Here is a 20,760-nt window from a genome sequence, read left to right on the forward strand (position 1 = left end):
CCGCCGTTCTTCTTACGGCAATCATTTCTCATCTCATCTCGACGACGCGAACTTTATATAGCGCTCTGCATCTTGTGGCATCAGAGGAAATCAGCGGATATACTTTTGGAGTCAATAGGAAGGGAATTAGGTTAATTCGCGATATGATATCCTACTTACCCCTATGCTGTGTTTTGCCAGATCTGCTAAGTGTTCCTCTTGGGGATGCGGTCCCAGAATGGGGCTACCCGGGCCCGAAAAGTATAATCGGCCAATATTGGCCGGGTAGCGGCAGCCAATATGCCAGCGTTGGACGCCTTTCCTTAACCAATACTGGCCCGGTCTTGGCTAGGTCTTGGTTTGATAACACCGGGCCAATACTGGTTGCCAAATGATGGCCAAGTGCCGAATACCAAGCAATGACCGTTAGTTGGCACCTAATATCTGTCGAGAACTGATTACCAAGCAATGGCCAAGAGCCGACTACATTTGAAGCCATCACTGAGCCGACGTTGGTGAAGCTCTTTTTCGTCACTATGTCGAAGAATATTTTTCCAGCGAATAGGAATGAGAAATCGCCTTCGGTAGCAGTTTCATATTCGCTAGAGAAATATTCTTTTCACAAATATTCGATTCACATCAGTGACGAAAAATACTGTGAGGAATAAATAATCATGAGGATTAATAGACGAAAATTACAATACAATGTTTAATTGTTGAAATCGAGTTACAAAGGTCTGAATTACACAAAAATTTAAGCCATCGAAAATGAATGGTTTGAATTATAAAAAATGCCACTATTTTTATTTCACCGAATAAATCTCAAATTCTTATAACTATTCTCTGCAAATGTAGACAGTGAAGAAGATGTTAATAGATGGAGAATTATATTCTCACATGAATTTCTCATCTTAAATAATATTATCTGACTTAATATCAATCTGATGAGTCACAAACGCCCTTAAATCTAGAGAAAAGGAAGTGATGAACTGAAAATGATGCGACTATTTCAAAAGATAAATTATGATTTATAGAGTTGACATTTTTTAAAATCAATTCTTTTCCTATGGTCTGAGGTCTGAGGCAACAATAATAATGCGGAAAATGAATAATAATAATAATATTAAAGTGATCAATTGCTTACTTTAGAATACTCTCAGATAAATGGAAATTTTAGTTTTCGAAAATAGTGAAAGTCTATTTTACCAATTGCAATATTCGAAACATAAATTGTCCTTCAGCTTGCGATTTTTTTCAAAACTTACAAACCTGGAATTTTTTCGCCTCTTCATGCTGACTTTGACCTTCTCTTCTGTCGTTTTGCTCGTCTGCCGAATCGATCTCCGGCACCCGAGAACCGCTTTGAAAGGCGAAGACGATAATCCTTCTCATTCCACTCCTTTCCTAATTTTTCTATCACCGCATCTGAAATTTGCGTTATAAGACAGATTACACGATGACGAATGTTGGATTGAAATTTTCCATGCAATTTTTTCTACTGATGCACATATGAAAATCGAAGGGATCATGGAATACTCCTTCACATGTTGTTCATAAAGGAAAAACTGATGAATTGCAGAAAATCCAAAATGTTGTTGGAGACATAACTGAATTTATTGTAATTTCTTCATTCCTTGGATAAGAAAATTCATATCGTCTACTTCTCATTCAATTTTCATATTTTTGATCCCGGCATTCGACACTAAAATTCCATATAAAAATTCCCCGATAATGTAAAGAATATTGGCATAACATCATAATTTTCGATTTAATGTGTAACGACGGATAAGAAATTGAAGATGTTGAAAAAAAACAATCATGCATAATTTCTTACATGATAAATTGGACCTTTGATGAGTTAGAAATCGATTCATAAGATTCTTTGAACAATTATTTTATCAAACTATAATTTCTCGTTTGACAGGCCATTCCTATACATTTGGGGTATTCATGGAGGCAAAGTATTCAACACACAAGTGTGACATTGGAGAGAATTTTTGTATCAGGAATAGAATTTTCATGCAATGTGAATCCTATTTTTTCGATGTTTTCATTTATTCCTCAACCTCGAATAATTTATTTTCTCATAGGACACTATATTATTATACTTTTGCATGACTCAATTGATTATTATCAATAAAACTAGATTGCCAATGAAGCACGAACTCAACTCCATTATTTTACCCATATTAACTTCAATTTGGGATTTGCTTTAAAATTTAATCTTTGAAATGAAAGTTAGTGATGCTCCAACATTTATCTGAAACATCGTGTATTTCAATCGCTATCATAAAATGAAAACAAAAAATCATCCATTTTCGATTGGCTCGCGTCTGAAATCTGAATTTGAAAATGAAAAAAAAAGTAAAATGAGCAATTGGATGCTTCAGGAGTATGATGATTCGAATGTTTTGAAAAAATGATTCTCTGTTCATTAAAATCCACTCATTCGTTCATGTTGCATACCTTTTAAAAGGCCACTTGTTACGGTCTTACTGAAATCTTCTTTGTCCTCCCTCCCAAATCCTGAATAAGTGTCCTGAACCTGCTCTCCTAGAAAGCTATCCAGAACACCGGTTATACAATCCTTGCTATCCATCTTAGCAGAAATTATCTTGAATTTTATAAAGTCAAACTGAAAAGAAAAACAAAATAGAATTTTATTCAACTGACACTAATGGCAGAAAGTCATAAGCATAATAATCATGATAATGATAATAGACTTTACCAAAGCATTTTTTTCGCTCAAGTCCTCCACCAAACGCCTTTCATATTCATTGAATTGATCAACTGTTGTGATGGGAAGACCAATCTTCAATTTCGACCTTAGTTCATTCAGATTGGTGCTCTGAGCCTGCCTGAAATTCTAGCACAGCATGGTATCCTTCAACTCCTTCGTCTGGTTCCTTATATCCACTTGATACTTTGGACTATGGACTTCATACTTTTCTTCACTGCTTGATCCACCACGTTGGCAATGGCGAGAGAGAGCCCCTCTGGTAGTTTCAGTGTATCAGATGCTCGTGGGGGTGTGGCTGGGTGGGGAGAAAAACTTGTATCACCAATTTTCCGTTTAGATGTGTTTTTGGTACCCCGAGATTCTGATGACATAGTCGCCAGGTCATCTTCGGTATCTGAATAAATGTCTTGATATCTCATTCGTGGATCGTCACGTCTTCTAGCACGAGTCTTTCCTCTCGAAGTAGTGGGACTATAACATGGATCATCTTGTCTCTCTTTACTGGGGTCCACAGTTCCCTTCCCATGCTGGCTGCGGTTTAATTGACTTGCTTTATTAGTCAAACGTTCCATGCGTGAGTCTCCGGGATTCGTATCTCCGAGATCACGGGCGTGACCACCCTTCAACGCTTTCGGGGGATCCCTCGGAGGTCTCTTCGCTGATGAACCAGGTGAACTCAATTCATCACTTTTCTGTGATCCAGATGAACTTTCTTCATCTGAGAACTTTTTCTCAGAATTTGAATTATTAGCAGGTGGAGACACTCCCGTACCACTACTGGCATCAGTGGATTCAGATCGATCACGTGGCCTTCTGGATCGTTTATGTGGTGTTGACGACTGAAGTCTCTTCGAAACTTGCTTTAAATTCATTGATTTGACACCTGTGGGGTTACCGAGGATATGATGGTTAAATACATCATAATTATTTGCAGGATATGAATGGCCACAGAAGATGGAACCAGTAGTCGCGTGGTTGGTCGCTCGCTTCGCTCGCTCCCGAAGTGGGGTGCGTAGTTGTGGGTGGCTTGCTGGCGAATGCATTCATGCGGGTGTGACCCGTTCAACGGGTCGAACCAATAACTTCCTGTTTTATAATGATTCTCCTGTCTATTTGGTTTCTTCAATTCGATTTAATTTATGATACGACCTTTCTCCTGCTCCCCACAGGAATCCATTTTTTTTTTCTTAGTATTTTCATTATTGAAATGGAGGTTTGGGTAGGTAGAACGAGCGCCTCCACCTCCATGATGACCTTCTCATCCATTGTCATGAATGGCTGGAGCTATTCCGTCTACAACATAATTAGCGCTCAATCGCATTAAGAGACTTCGATTGCGTTCCATTGGATCTCGATCGCATCATCCGTTCGCGAGAAAATGTTAGCAAAATTATATTTTCCTGATTTTCTGGAAAAACTGGAGAACAACACTAGAGCGATTCTATCCATAATTTGGTCAGTGCTGAATGTCGTCATGATGCTTCGATTACACTATATTAAATCTCGATCGCATCTTTCATGCACGAGAAATCGCTGAAGAAATTTTTTCTCTCAAATTTGTTTCTGGAAAAACTGGAAAACGGCTGGAGCAATTCCATCTATAATCTAATCAGCACCAAACGGCATGGAAACGCTTCGATGGTATCAGTTTCACTTCGATCGCATCATCCATTTTTGAGAAATCGTTGACGATAAATTTCGGACAAGAAATCGTTGATGAAATTTCCTTTTTCGCAGTTTTTCTGGAAAAACTGGAAAACGGCTGGAGTAATTCCATCTATAATCTAATCAGCACCAAATGGCGTGGAAACGCTTCGATGGTATCAGTTTGACTTCGATCGCATCATCCATTTTTGAGAAATCGTTGACGATAAATTTTGGCCACGTACATCGCCAGTAACATACACACACACACACGCACACACACAGACATCCTCTCGAAAATGGTCCAGGATTACTCTGGAGGCCTTGAAACGTGAAGATATGTTGAAAATTTCCATATTGATTTTCGGGGTCATTACAATAACTTCCTATAGAACAGGAAGTTAAAAAAAGAAAAAAGAGAGAATGGAAATCCATGGAGGAGAAATGAAGACGAGAATTTTACAGCTTTTATAGCTCATGTCAATACTTACTGATCAATTTTTTCGATTTATCAGAAGTATTCATTGGGGGTATCTGACGAACTTCTCTCAGAGCTTGAGATTTCGAAATTGTACGAGGTAACGAAGGCAAGCGTCTACCTTCGTTGTCAGTGCTGTTGACCTCAGTGGTTTTATAAGCTCTTTCCAACCGACGTTCCCCCTGGTTGATGGACTCTATTGAGTTTGAAAATCGAAATATGAACGATTTGTTGATTGAGGAAGAGTATAAGGAATCATTTCTGCGTCGAATTGGTAAAATAGGATAAATGTTTCTTGCTGAAGGTCAGTTATCGATGAGTATCTGGAAAATAATTGGACATGAAGGAATTTTCATCAGCATCTTTTCTGTGGCGGAAATTTCGGTCTATTGAAAACATTTTCATAAGAATTACGCTATCTTTCGTCACTTCCAAGATATTCATCGATGACTGACCGTGAGCCGAAAGCAATATTGTTGACCAATTCATGACAGATTTGCAGGTTAGGTTCCAGTCCTCATATTAAGGTATACGAATAGAGTCTGAAATGCAAATTACTCACCAGCTGTCGCAATCAGTTGGACTGGGTATACTTCCCACCATTCCTCTGCATCTTTTCCATCTCTTAGCCAGTTCTACAGGCAAGGAAAATACTGTTCCGGAGGATATCGGCAGAATAACTGACGTCCTTTTCTGAATGTCCATTTGGATTGAACCAAATCAATGAATTTATTATCATCCTGGAGGACTTCGTCGAACTGCACGACCATAAATGGGATTTCCTCATTATTTTCAAGAGTCCCCATCTTTATCAGAAATTACTATCACTCAATAATTCTCATTCAGTTTTGAGATCTTGGCTGATAGCGAGGTGGGTGCAGTGGATGGAGGGGTTTCAGTAAAACAAGAATCCACCGATTTTTCGTTTGATAGGAAGGCACATTCACCACTATTCGATAAATTAAAAAAAAACAACTAGTTTCAATCCGACGTCTACGCGATTAATAGTTTCTATCGTCGTACATAACAATAGGCGTCACATCTTCAGCCGGCAGATGAGCACTGATGCTGATGCGGCGTCATTCGCTGTGAAATGGCGTCGTGGCTGTACAATGACGCAGACATATTTAATCGACGTAAAGTGAGGTTAACTTCAATCTTTTTCGATTTTTTTTTAAGTTTGTAAAAAAATATCACTTTTTAAATTCACTTTTCCGTGAGAAGTATCCAGCTAACTTTATTATTAATTCACAAAATTTATTTTAGTATCAGCACGTGGCTCCGTCCGCTGGTCACTCGTGAAAATCCACTTTATCAATAAATAAAACAATGTTGAAGGTCTGCTGGTGTCACACGAGTTAAGTTAGCATTTCGAAATAAATTTTTCCATTGTTGGAATACTTTTTAATAGGTTTATGATTTAATTATATTATAATTACTATCACGCGTCAGGGCCATGCCTCGACTGAGTAGTCTACTCTCCAACCGGAAACGGATAACGGCCATCTAATGTTAGCAGAAGTTTGCGCGTAAATTCGTATAATTTGGGTTCTATCTAGAATTTAATGGGTTGAGGAAAAATCGAGAAATTCATGTTTCGAATGCGGGACGAACTTTCTTATTATCGAATTAATTTTACAGAAAATTAATTTTGAGTCTTGTGTGATATTTTTCCATCAAAGTCCTGATGAAAATAAAACTCGAGGTAAAACGCAAACTACATGACTTTATGGGTAAGACTTCTCATCAAATTCCTTCCTAAACGAGAGAATCTCACCCTATTGGGAAATTTTTTTCTCTCAGTGTAAAAACGAAATTATGTATCAGGGGATTTCACGGTTTTTAAAATTGACGTGAGAATATTTCCGTGTAAAAGTAAAACTCCTTCGTCAGAAGTAGTTTTCTCTGTGAACGTACTCAGCTTGGTACTCGAATCTCATTCCCCCATAGTTTCAAAGAATGATGAAGTCTAGCCTTGAAATTTTACTTCTGTATGGAGCAATCAAATTGCATACTCCTTGGAGTGGACATGCAATAGCGCACATTTAGCCTGAAAGTCCGTAGCTCTAACTGATACAACTGTTGAACCAAATCCTGTCAGCTCCCAAATTCCAATGTCAGTTGATGGTGTTGGGAGAGTAAAGACATTTCTGCGACCATTCTCTGTTAACCCTTCAAGACAAATATTGCTGATATTATTTGAAAATTCAGGTAGGTCCTGCTTTACCCATATTTTTTAAAATCAATAAAATTTCTCCAGACGTTAATTGAATTACATTGTCTGGTCGTTTTGCTGTCAGAATGGTATCGTAAATTTTCAAGGAATGCACAGTCTTCCAATCATCAAATATGTCTTCATTTCGTGGAGGAACCCAGCCACTCAACACATATTTTCTCTGAATGACCATACGACGATTTATAATTTGGGTGAGAGGTTTAACATGAGATTTGACGTGATCTTTGAATTTTCCTATGAAATTTTCACCGAAAAATGGTGATAAATTTTCTAGAGGGATCTGAAATTTTTTAGCATCATCTCCAACATGAATAAAATTATGGAAGCTCAGCACTTTGCAATGTGGCCCATAAATGTCTAGAAGTGTAAAGAAGTTTATCAGTAGACTCTCAGCGTAATTAGAGTGAGTCTTGACAAGGTGCTTGCTATTCAAGATACGACTAGCGACAACAAAGAGGAGGGAATGCTCGTAGTATTCAGGTGATAATATTCATTTAAGTACAACAGCTCCACAATAATTCAATAAAAATCTAAACTGCGTGGGTTTCCATCTTGAAATGTGATTGACGTCAAAGTCATCCCTCTGGAAATCGGATGGAATCTCAGATTTCAAATTGATCATAATGTCCTTTAGTGTTCGTACGTCGGATAATCTGATCCTCGCAGGGTTTTTTTTCCTGAGAATTCACTTCTCCGCCAGCCATTTCATCCCTCCCAGGTAAAATAAATGCATTATTTCTAAGACTGTCGATGCTACGGGATCGAAATTTCTTATTTTAGTCAAGGGAGAAGTCGAATTTACGTTGTGGTGATCAGGTTGAGATCTTGCCTCAAAAGATTCTTTGGTGCGTCTGGCACAATCAATGTCATTGTACACTCGTTTTTTAGCAAGAGTCACGCCTTTGATAATGCATCTTTCACATGCAAAAAACGATCCTGGTGTCTTGCAGCACTTGAAGAATGCCCTGGCTGGAGAATCACCAATTATTGCAAAAATATTAAAACCGTACTTTTTACCGTGGATTTTTACACCGTTGTCATAAAAATCGTTGGATTCTTTGACGAACTCGTTCAGATATTCTTCAGCAAATGCCGGCTTGGCATCTCCGCAATAAACTGCCGCAGCAAAGGGGTTTACGATGTAATCCTCATGATAGATCAGCACACTGATTGGCCAGATTTCTTTAGATGAATTGTTATATACTTGCATCCCATCAATGTGAACTAACACCGATATTGTATCTTCAGTATAAGTATTTGGATCTATTATCTTCTCAAAACCTTGTTGCATTCCCAAATATTTGAACTGGCCCATAGAAAATTCATCTTTTTTCTTGCCAAGCATGTTTTGTAGTTCTCTCTTGTGTTCAGTCTTCAATAATGTTTCCAAGGTTTTCGGTACTGACTCAAAACCGTATTTCCTCCATATCGATAACATGTCATCGATACAGTTACCTGTCAAATTCTTCCGATTGTCCAAAGCCCAATTTTGTATTTCACTTCGTACATCAGGCACTGGGGAGAAATGTTCATGAATGGGTCTATCATCAATGTCATTGACTGCTGAGGCTGCTAAGGCATCACAGCTGTTTTCTGGTGACATGGCCACATCACCAAATTCGGAGCATGTGTTGGTGCAACTTTCTCTTAAGAAATCACTGAGATTCAGGGTTGGGGAATCATTCAATCGTGGTGAATCACTAATAAAAATATCATCCATTACTCTTGGTATAACCTCACTCTGTACTCCATTCTGTCTTTCACTAATATTCACGTTCTCTAACTCCTGCTCTCCACCACAGTCATTCAATCTATTCACACAATCCTTTCCTTTGCGCATTTCTCGCCACTTTTTAACTCGTTCATACGATGATGCCATCCTGGATTTGTCAACTTGATCAGTGAACTTTTTTAATTGATAGAATTAATTTTGAGCGTGGGTGAATCAACCAACATATCTCTCCGTCAGTAAATGAACTTTTGACTGAGTAGAAACATAGACTATTATTCATGAACACGAGATGAACTGCACAAGTGCGGCCATTTCGTAATGTCCTGTATTAGCATGCCATGTACCATACGAACAACGGCCGAGCATCTGTAACCGGCAGTTGGTATCCTGTTCTTAACCGAGTCTCGGCCGAAAATTGGAAGCCGAGATGTTGGGTGCCGATGACCGGCCAGCACTCGATCGAGTATTGGTTGCCGAGGGATAGGCCGCCATCGCCTGGCCGATGTCTGGCCGGTATATGAGCCCTGGCAATTCGGCCCCGGGTATGTGCCTTCAGTGACCATGTCGGTTTTAGAAAGAGGGTGAAGTCCTGAAATTTATGAGACTTCGCGTGTTTCGCTTATCTCCTTTTCAATCCATCACTACTTTATCGGTTAGACGGGACACCATACTTACACTTCATACTCATGTCTGGTTCGCTCTTTTCTCGCGGCTTACACTCTTCCTCTATTTCATTACTTTCAACGCAATCTGGACCAAATTATTCTACAATTACGTCTATGATTACGCGGGGCAGGTGGGCGGCATCGCAGCGGGAGTTTGATGGGGCAGGGAAGGTTGCCCTAGACTACCGTTATTTTTCAGGGTCAACCCAGGGGCTGCAGCCTCGAGGCATCGGGCAAGACATAAGGAAATCCGGAATAAACCAAGCGGGCCAACTGAGCCTCGCTGGCCTCTGCCTGTACACGCCCGTGCGGTGTTGGGGTTGCGGGTCATCACTCCGAGTTGAGTGTGCGTCTCGTCCTCCACCAATTCTTGCGTGGTTTACAATTTCCCTTGCCTCTGGCAAAATGCCCAGCTCCTTAAGAGGCGAAGAGCCACGCCGGGCATGTATTCGACAGGTAACTCCTGGGTACTCTCTGGTATCTCTCGGTACTTCCCTCCTTGCTGCCTTTAATACATAAACCAATTATTATCCTAGCTACTAGTATTTTACTATTCTACTTTTGATGACGTGCATTTAATAGACACTTCCCGTTTTGGTACATGTTGGAAATCTTGTCAGCTGACAGGCCCACGCACACACACTAGCACTGCTTACCCAATGCTCTCTCGGCACTTGCACTGACGGGCGACTTACCTCAAAAGACAGGCGGCTATTTATTTTGAGACCCCAGGCACCACATCCTGGACAACTCATTTTAATTCTATACGGATAATCTATTGAGGTCATGTGATTTCTTAAATTAGATCACTTTCCACCTTGTGGCTCTTGACTGGCCTTCATTAGCATATCCGCCGTTATAGTGTGTTATAGTGTGCATATCCGCCTATAGAGGCGCATTCATCTTGACGAATTACTATGTATCTTCAAATGCTCTATTTTTCATTTATTCTATTTTTGTTCACTACGCAGAGCCCCTGCATTTATGAATATACAAATTCAATGATCCAATAAATACTACTACTACTACTACTACTACTACTACTACTACTACTACTACTACTACTACTGCTACATAAAGGAAATTATTGGAAATGGGTAATATGTTGAATGAAAAACACTCTAGTTCAGTTGAATATTTTTTTTATTAGAAATGTTTACTAGGAAAACATTCACACACTTTGAATTTCGAAGCTGGATTAACTAATGAAACAGATATCGTAGGGACTTTGGTGACATGGACCCACACAGGTCCCATTACTTTACTGATGTTTACACTGAAAATCAAAAGTCGCATCATTTGTTCACGCACTTTTCAGAATTTGAGATCAGAAAAGGGTTCTCTTAAATGTCGATATAAGCACAATGTGGAATATGAAATTAATTTCTGTAATCATGGAATGGAAACTCCAACAGAAATAATGATTCTGAAAATTGGACTGTTGATTACATTTGTAAATTTCATTTTTTTGTGTTCGGGGATTGGAACGCTCATGAAAATGTTACCCTTCTCTACCCCCCACGCTACGGTATCGAGAGTAACTTTTCAATTTCTAATTGAGATAATGAGGTTTAACGGATCTATTGCAACGCAGGAAGGGTTCTTCTTTGATGAGAAAAGAGATTATTCGAATCCAAATCACGAAAATACCGATATCTCGGAAACTTGGAAGCGTTCAAAAGATCTTTTCATATAGACGGCCACGTATTCTTCCCATGTTTTTGGCTTTCTCTAATCCTCCCTTCATAAAAATATCATACAATCTGAAACTTCATCGATTATGAAATTAATTCGATCTCAATTTCGTTTTTTCAGGCAGAGCAGCTTCTAAATCACGCATTCGGGAAATTTATCATGTCAACAGTTGATCCATCAACCGACTCATCAACATCCTCCGACACAGACAGTCTCGCCTCAAATCTTTCCCTCACCGAAGAGCTCACCTCTTTCAGCGAAAAACTAAGGCTTTTCAGAAATCGTGAAAATACTGGCAAACTATCCAAGGAAGAGTTGCACCGTTCCCTTACAGAGAAACGTAAACGTTACGTGCGAAAAGTGTCGATAAAATATTTTGAGACTAGGAAAGCCATTCAGAGAAGGCGAAAGGATAATTTATTCGACGTTTGCCTCCTTGTCGAACTCAATCTAAGTACCAAAGTCCCTTATATCAAAGACAAACTTCCAATCGAGGCTGAGGTACCGACGTGGATCGAACACTTTTGCTTTCCAGATGCTCATGATTGGCCTCCTGATGATTTCAATCATAATCAATTCCATTCGCTTTCTTTGATGGACGACAAAGGGAACAGAAGGTTTGGGTACTGCATTAGAGTCAAGCCTGAAGGAGGACCTATCTTACCTTTAGCTTACTGTGTAATCACTAAACATCGAGCTAGTGGATTCTTTCATAAGGTTCTTCAAGAATTAGAGAGCATGCATGGACTTCCCGACAGGAGTCGAAGGGCTTTCATCGAAGAATTATACAACAGGTCGATGCCAAACCCTGGAGACAGCCTTAAGATGATTGCAGGGAAGTACCAGACATTTCCTAAGGAAAGAGAAAGTGGAAAGATTAAAGCATTTGATCAGGAAGATGACAGACGGTTAAGGGAAGAAAAGGAGTATGAAACTTTAATCGTAAGATGCGGAGATCCAAGGCTGGAAGAGAGAGATATAAGTCAGCTTTTTGAAACTGTTAGTAACAAAGTTTTGATTTTATTATTCGGCAGTCTGTTACTAGAGAGAAAAGTGGTCTTACTAGGAAGCAAACTAAGTCAATTAAGCAGCTGTGTGGAGGCCCTCCAAAGTCTGCTGTATCCTCTTAATTGGCCCCATACGTTTATTCCGATACTGCCAAATATCGAGGGGCTCAAGGAGATCCTTGCAGCACCTCCGCCATTTGTAATTGGAATTTTGAAAGGAAAGAGTGATAACAATGCAAAGGTAAGGAATTTTAATTTTTTTTTTTTAGTTTTATGTGTTATTTTGATACGCATCTTTCGGGGTAGACCTTTAGTGCAAGGCCCGGCGAACCTTCAGATACCCGGGAGCTAGGCTATTACTAAGGTCGGCATAATCTCCTAATCCTGATGGGCATCCAATTAGCCAACCTTTATCTGCGAATAAGTCCCAGCGATGACGATATTCCCGTCAGTTACGTATAATGGTGTGCGCGTCAAACAAAAATGACTGACCCGCCACAATTGGCATAAAATTTCAGTTCTAAATTTTAAATACAAAATTAAAAAATATAAATTTGCAATGAAAAATCTCAGAGAATATATTTTGGAAATGGATTTCGGCAATTATTATTTTCCCTCCAAATATTGCAACTCTAAGTGTGAAAACAAAAATTTGCCACGGTTAACGTTGGAATATATTTCTGAAAATTGCATTGCAGATTTTCATACTAAATTTTTCATTTTGCAAATGAAACTTAAATACGATAAATGGATTTTTGCATTCATGAAATGAGGAAATAAAAGTTATCTTTATACCTGTGGTGAATCGTACCTTCTAACTTGTAATTTCGATAAAATGCTAGAATCTGGCATTAGAAATTCGGTGCAGGTATGCACGTGTCAAGTTTTAATCGCAATATTTTTATTCCAATTCGACAATATTGGAGTTAATTTTTATTAGTATAGTTCCACCGTTTGAATTTCCATGAAACTCACATTCATTATATGGTAGTGCATCATATAAACCCCTTTTTCCATTGAGCATCGTCATTCATCGAAAATCCCGGGCATATCATTTATTAGGGGCAATGCCAGTTCTATTTTTCGCTATTTCGATTATTAATGAAAACGGAAAATTAACAGATTTTTACCCATTTTTTGCCATAAGGTAAAATTGCACGAATCTTATTAATATTCCTCCAAAATCGGTTCGAATATCACATTTCATTCCAGTCTGTCAGTAACTGAAAGTGTTGAATTTTGAAGTTTTATTTGAACACTTTAGAACTATTTTTCTGATATTCTCGTAGATAAGGAAAATAAAAAAGAAGCAATTCAATTTTGACAATCACAACAGCGCAGCCTCTTTTTCCAAGGGCTGCCATAAGCTTTATCCAGACCTAACTCGATTTGTTTCTCGAGCGATTGAAGAAAGTTTGATATGATATATTTATTATTTGATAAATGCGAATGGGTCCGCATTCCTCAATAACGATTTTTTCGAGCGGAGTCAGTCAGCCTAACTGAAGTTTCAGCTCCTAAGTCTTTCCCAGCCCAGCCTCAGAGTTATATTAATTTCTTCAAGAACGACTATTACGACTATTACTCATACCACTATTTATCGACGATTTTTTTTCAACTTATTGGGTAAACTTTACCCAATAAAGTGATCGTTCTACCTCAGAATTTTTAATAATTATTGGATTATGGACAGGATTAGATTCCATGGTTAGTTTCCTCACTTTCGTTAAATTCTGGAGAAATCTTTGAGCACCAATTTGATGAAATTTCTATTTAAAAAAGGGCTTAGAAAAAACGGTCATATCGACAATATAGAGGGAGCCTAAACTTTATTTCTGTCGTTTTGTTTTTTTCTTCACATTCACTTCGCGAAATTTGGTGAGATCCTTGCGTACCAAAATTAATAATCTTTGAAAAACGATAAACAACGTGTGACTGAGGTTGTATTCTGATGAAATTGCGGCGAGACTTGGCAATGCGAAAGGAGATTGTTTGCACAGGTGTGTCACGACGAGTAGCGGGCTATTTCAAACAGCAATCGAAGTTTCTGAGGAGAAAAAAATCAATTGAAACAACTCTATTCGAATTATACAGTCTCATTTCACAGAGAATCATTAAATCATAAATAATAACTTATCGATAGATCAATAAGTTATAATTAATGACTCTAAATTGAACGAGAAAATTTTTTGGGATGTCATTGTGCTTCCAAATTCTTAAAATAATTCTTAACTTGCTCATAGAAATCTTGGACACTTTTTCCTCGAGGTTTATAGTGAACTGTGCTTTATAATTTGTCAATTCTAGTGTGTGGGTCTGATTGGGGCGCCAATTTGTGCCACAAAATCCTCAATGACAAAATCACTGCACGCAAAATACCTCAACATATACACGTCATATGACGAATTATGCCTCTTTAACTCACTTACATTCACCCATGGACACGCCAAGAGAGACAAACTTAATTCATTTTTTCCAAACTTTTCCCCCTTATTTTTATCCTTTTTTGTAACTCTTAGTAATAATTGATATATTTGCTTCATATGTTGCAATTGTGTCAGTGCGGTGGACATGTTGACGTAAATGGTGAGCTACATATGTGATTGAAATGCGACGACAATAGTATATTTCACCCCTAGGACGAAAAAAGGGAATCTGACGAATGCGACTTTATAGTCCGAGTCGGAGACGAGGATTATAACGCGCATGAGTCAGAATCACTTTTCGCCGTGGCTATGATGCTATTTTATGCCATTGTGGCCTAAAACGCGTTTTTATCCGAGCGAAGCGTGGTTAGAAACGCGTTTCACCGGCCGCAATGACATAAAAATTTTTATGCACGTGTTTGAACATTTCCTTTTTGATTAGAAAAAAGGGGAATTAAAAAATGATGGTTTAGATTCAACATTCATCGGCGGAAATGAAAGTGGCATGCTCGTGAACTTGAAAGAGAAAAATTTCATCGTCAATCAAAGATTGAAGGACGCCGATAATGTTTTCAATTGTAATAAGTTTGTGCATTTTAATTTGGCATCGAGAGCGGGAAATATAGAAATGAAAAGTTTGATAATGCATGTTAAGTCAGGTCTGTTAACAACATGATAATATTTAATAATTGTTTTCTAAACAATATTTTCTCTTCAAGAAATCTATGAAACGTACGAATTTGTTTTATAATGTCGATTAAAAATAGCCAATAATCAATCAAAAGCATAACGACAAAAAAAGTAATAATTGAAAAAATATTTCCATTAGAGGAATAGAAAGTTTGTCTATTTTGCTTTTCCGACCACCAAGTTTCTGCGGAATATCTTCACTACTCTTGCCTACGCGCAAAGCATTATGAGCCTGAAGGGGATACAGCACTGATCAGTGGGGTACAGCCATAACCATAGCTCGGAGGGTTGAGGTTGCCAACCTCTTCTATAATGCAATGAATATATGATTTTTCTGTTCAAGGAGTAAAAATACATTTTTACCCACTTTATGATTTTTTTCACTAAAGTATGAATTTCCAAATCGCATTCCGTATTTTCAGATGGGAGTAAGTATTCAAGATTGTATCACAGTTGACTTGGACACTTCAAAAGTCATTTGTGCTGTTGGTGATGAAGGGTCCATCCTCCCCAAAAGATTCCAAGAGGGCATTCATTCAGCTTTGCAACTTGTTAGTGATAATACTAAGCATGGGGACAACATCAGAAATTTTTTGGTGTCTGAAGCTTTCCTTAGGGTCTTCGTGGAGACCTGTGCTCACCTGGAGAGTAATTTAGTTACCCAACAGGATGGGAAAAAAATTTTTCAGGTGAGAAGATTTTCCATAAGTCGTGTAAATAATTACTATCACTTCCATATTTATGATCTATGAACATGAGTCGGTAGGGTACGTTTTTTTTTATTATTCTCCCAATTGTATAGGTCGTGTAATTCCTTAGACCAGGGAGACCTCGGCCATTATAGGCATCATTGTGCGGTTTGTTATCCATTTCGAAAAAAATTGTTTTTACAAATTGGAAAAGAATATTTCAAATTTCTCCAAATTCTCTTTTAAACACAAAAAAAAATATAGTACATATTTTATATAGACTTATAAAATATATACTTTCTATATTTTTTCTTTGTAATTTATAAAGACATATAATTGACCAATATTACACATATTTTTTCATGGGGGTCTGCTCTGCTCAATATTGGGCAAGTATACTTCTAAATTACCTGATATTACTTCATCTTGATTTCTGATTCACCAAAATCAAGTAAATAACTCAACGACATTTCAATTTCTTCTACCGTCGAAAAATACATGTAGTCCTGTCTTTTGACCAAGAGGATTTGTATTTTTACCGGAAGCTTTTCCGTGAGTTTGACAAATAGAAAATAAAAAAAACAATACCACGTAAAGTCCCAGTTACATGCCTTCTGCAGCATAAAATCAGCGAAGTCCTTTTTTTCACTTACGCGACTGAATGTGCTCCACTGCAAGCTGTAATTGCACAAGAATTCTGATTGAAAATCTCAAAATTTAATGAATTCTGAATCCAAATTAACCATCTACAATGATCGTGAACCAATGAGGAATAAACGTGACAGATTTTTTTATATATATTTATAATTTTAGGGTTTTCAATACCTAGAAAATTTTTCCGACAGAAACTCTAATAGCGTAATTGCTAACGAAACATTTCAAGAACTTATTTCATGAATGATTGGCAAAAATTGATAAAAATGAAGAAATAACCCAATCGCATTTTTGCCACATACAAGCAGTCAACTGTTGTTATTATTCTACTTTTTACCTACTGATTGTCAATTGATTGATTTTTGTTGATTACAGAAGGAATCTTTCGTGAACGCTTACCCATCGAAAACAGTACAATTTTTTCTTGAGTGGTTTGTAGAAACAATGATGTTCCAATCATTTGTCACTGATTACATTGCATCAGTCGAAGGAAAAGACGTCGGTGATAGTTATCGTATGAAATTGTTTAAACAACGAATTGCAGAGCTTCGTAAGCTACCCGAACAGAATCTGTTATCAAAGAAAACGAAGAAGAAGACCTTCGGTAAGTGAAAAATACCTACTGGGTTCAGATTTCGTTTATTCTTGCTATATTTCGGTAATCAGAAGTTTTGCATATTAAAATAGAGGTCCCGAAGGCGTAAGAGGATTTTATTGAAAAATTTTCCCCGATCATTATCAATATCCTATAAATTTTGAAGAACGAGGAAGATCTTTTTTTTTAAATTTCGCGTTTAGTTAGTCAGAGATGAGTATTTGGAATACTTCTTCGCTATTCACAGGATGGAAAGGTCCATTCAAGTTTCATATTTATTCAGCCTGGAAATTTACAATATTACTAGGGACGCTTTTTCCACTCTTTTATCAAGGTCTTCTATCGAGCTTTGTCCCAATCACCTTACTTAGCAGTTAGCCACTCTAAACCAACACAAACTGTCAGCGAGATTTCACGAAAATTATCTGAAGCGATATCGATATCGATATATAAGCGAATAAAGCAAAAATCGGTTTGATAATTTCTTCGTAGCGAGAAAGATTATCAGCTTGAAAGAAACCCCGTGACCGAGAATATTGCACTCTGATTGGCTAAAGTCGAAATGGAAAAAAATATGAGTTAAAAACCCTCTTGGTCCTATCACGGAGACTGGTCTAACTGTATTGGTTAACATTGGGATTGCGAAAATAATCAATTGAGTAATTACTTCACTGACCCATCGTCACCAATATCACCGGAGGTAAATGAAGGGAGCAGAGGCACCATAGGCGGCGCAAGAAACTGCTCAGGATTGCGGTGCGATGAATTTATAATATCTCCATATTACTCCCCAATCCACACTCCCTCTGGTTGTTCATTTTATCTAAACATTAAGGAACTGAATCAACATAAAGGGAGAAATTAACTTTGCTGGTCGCAATAAGTAGTTATTTTCGGTGGAGCTAAAATAGATATTCAGCGAAGGTACTTCTTAAATGATGTTTAATGGTTTATCTTGTTTATAGGCAAATTTACGTTCAACTTCTGAAATAAAGGCCAGAAAAGAGTCACTCTGCGATGGTGAAATCAACTTAAGAAGCCATTTTCACAAGAATTATCATTTTTTGCTACGATGAGGAGATTATAGCAGCCACTTAAAACTGTAATTACTACTGTTTGAACATTCTGCTTTTCTTTCTCATGTATGACTGGAGATAGGAACCAATCAGGTCTATGTACATTTTATTAACCATAAGTTATTTTCTATCGTACGAAGTAACCAACTTTGTCATGTAGAAGAATGATGAACACCAACAGATGAGTCTTCAAATTGGAAAAATTATTTTGTAAGATATTATCAGATTGAAAAGAGAAGGCCAAAAGGCGAAAATGTGTAGGAAATTTAGGTCTCTATGAAAGTGTGTCAGTGTGCAAACTACTGAAACGAAATTTTCAATGTCCTCTTCGGTTCTTCATCACTTTATTTTACGATTTTTATTATTCATAATCGGTTTTATAATTGGGGAAACTTAAACTGAGGCTTCATCGATCTGATGTGGAGTAATGCCAAGACTGTTTGGAATCTCAAACTCATTTGTATTATTAGTAATAACTTTTCTTCTGAATTTTAATGATCTGTGATGAAAAAACATTCTCTTCTGTTGAGTTGATGACATTGCAGCTTTAAAGACGCATGTAGAGACGGCGCACAACAATTTTTTTGAAAAAATTAATACGAAAATCCAATTATCTTTAATTTATTTATAATTTCTGTTGAAATACTTTTCATAGATATTAATAAACACCTGTGATTATAATAAATCCTGAGATATCTACAAGTAATAATCTGCAAACCTGTCAATAAATTCCTCTCCTCTATAATAGTAGACCAACTATTAGGATCTTCAATCAACGGTTATGGGGCTTCAGAAGGTTCGCTCCACGTGGAGCTTACTAGATACTGTCTACGCATGCTGGCACGGCGAGCAAGGAGTTGCCACATAAATTATAGAGACACTTCATGAACTGAAAAAGTAGTACAGAATGAATATAAATTATCTATAAATTTGATCGTATGCTTGTTATTAAAAGTCAGCACATAGTTATTATTGACTTTTATTAACATGTTGTTCTTTTACTCTTTCAATAACTTGAGACTAAAATTCAACACCTAGTCGCTCAAATTCTAGAATTGATTGTTACAGTTTAACGAAACATTTTCTCCACCTATTTCTTCCAAGTTCTTAGATTTTTGTTGGTATATAAGTGATAAACTAGGACATAGAAAATTGAATTGCAAATTTCTTATTATTAAAAAATACAGTGGTAGAAAAAATTGAGTCATAATTCACATAATTTTTAGATAAAGTTAATGATTTGGGTGATTTTACACGACGAAACATAGTTTTCGAAATATCGAAATGTACTCGCAGTTTCGAGTACCTTGGTCACATGCACAGACTTATTCGTCACGTCGCACTTGTTCCTGCAATGAAGGCATTTACGTTTTCGTCATGGATGGATGATGGGTGCGCTAAATTTTGGAGACCACACTGAAGGATTCAATTGTTCACAATCTTAGAGTTTCAAAAGATGATGCAGATAATTTCATTAAAATTCCTTTTTCATATTATTTGGATATATTTAAAGCTAATTCACAATAGATGATTTTCCATTACACTGGTGAACGTGCCCAATGACTAATAAGGCCTGAGTAAAACTCCGAGACAGTGTATCTGTAATGAAACAATAAATATGTAACGCTTCATCTGGGGGTTTTCACGGTAACATCCAGCTATTCCTATTATTGCATGTCGAAATATACTATTCCCTTGTACTAACTCTGACCGATCTAATCATTCTTTACTGTCTAATTCTCGTTGTTATAGCATAACTGTTGCTATAAATGTTCCCGGTAATAAATTGACAGATAGCATATCAATCATCCTTATAATAAGAGCTTAGTACGGTGTTCGATAACACTTGGCAATTATGTCGCAAAAATCCCGTCCAGCTTCGAACATTTAAAACTGCCGCATTCGATTGAATCAAGTTGAACGTTGAGCCACGCCTCCATGTGGTGGAATTTTTGTACACCTAACACGTATTTATTGTCAGTTCCTGCAAAAATATTAACAACGAGACAGACACTTGAATCTTGGAAAGCACAGCTTCAGACTTTGTCACGTTGATTCGTCCCAAAGATAAAATCATCGGTCTTATGTAGGTCTTATGTACATATTCACCTCTCCATCCAGATACATCATCCAAGATTGGTGGACCATTAGAATGAGGTTGCAATGGATTTACGGCTGTTGTCAACGTATTTTTGCTCTTTTATTGGCTCTCTATTGAATTCTTCGAGCGATTCTAGTGGTTGACCTAGCTTACATAACATTGTTCTTAAGGTTGTTGTCGCGAGAGAGTCAGGCTTAAAATTTGCTACGCTCCGGGTTGATCTTCCGCTAAGCGGAGAATACGGGTTAGAATATAAACTTTTGCGGGTGTACAGTTCCACTCGACTCACGCACACAAGAATCTACCAGGCATGGATACATGTACACACAGCTAACGCTAAATGGTGCCGAACG

General features: G+C 37.6%; 1 protein-coding gene across 3 annotated transcripts in view; it reads left to right on the forward strand.

The window, feature by feature from the left end:
* The window catches only part of LOC105271715 (uncharacterized), a 38,963-nt gene extending 19,972 nt beyond the window's left edge, over positions 1-18,991 (forward strand). For all 3 annotated transcript variants that reach the window (XM_011313432.1, XM_011313431.1, XM_011313433.1), the window contains 4 exons: positions 11,290-12,417; positions 15,715-15,981; positions 17,011-17,239; positions 18,196-18,991. In XM_011313432.1, the coding sequence (XP_011311734.1) occupies positions 11,290-12,417; positions 15,715-15,981; positions 17,011-17,239; positions 18,196-18,218 (1,647 nt within the window). In that variant the 3' untranslated portion in view covers positions 18,219-18,991. The remainder of the gene's footprint in view (positions 1-11,289; positions 12,418-15,714; positions 15,982-17,010; positions 17,240-18,195) is intronic.
* Positions 18,992-20,760: the final 1,769 nt, after the last annotated feature.

The sequence above is a fragment of the Fopius arisanus genome, unplaced genomic scaffold (assembly GCF_000806365.1).
Source record: "Fopius arisanus strain USDA-PBARC FA_bdor unplaced genomic scaffold, ASM80636v1 scaffold00121, whole genome shotgun sequence".
Classification (NCBI taxonomy): domain Eukaryota; kingdom Metazoa; phylum Arthropoda; class Insecta; order Hymenoptera; family Braconidae; genus Fopius; species Fopius arisanus.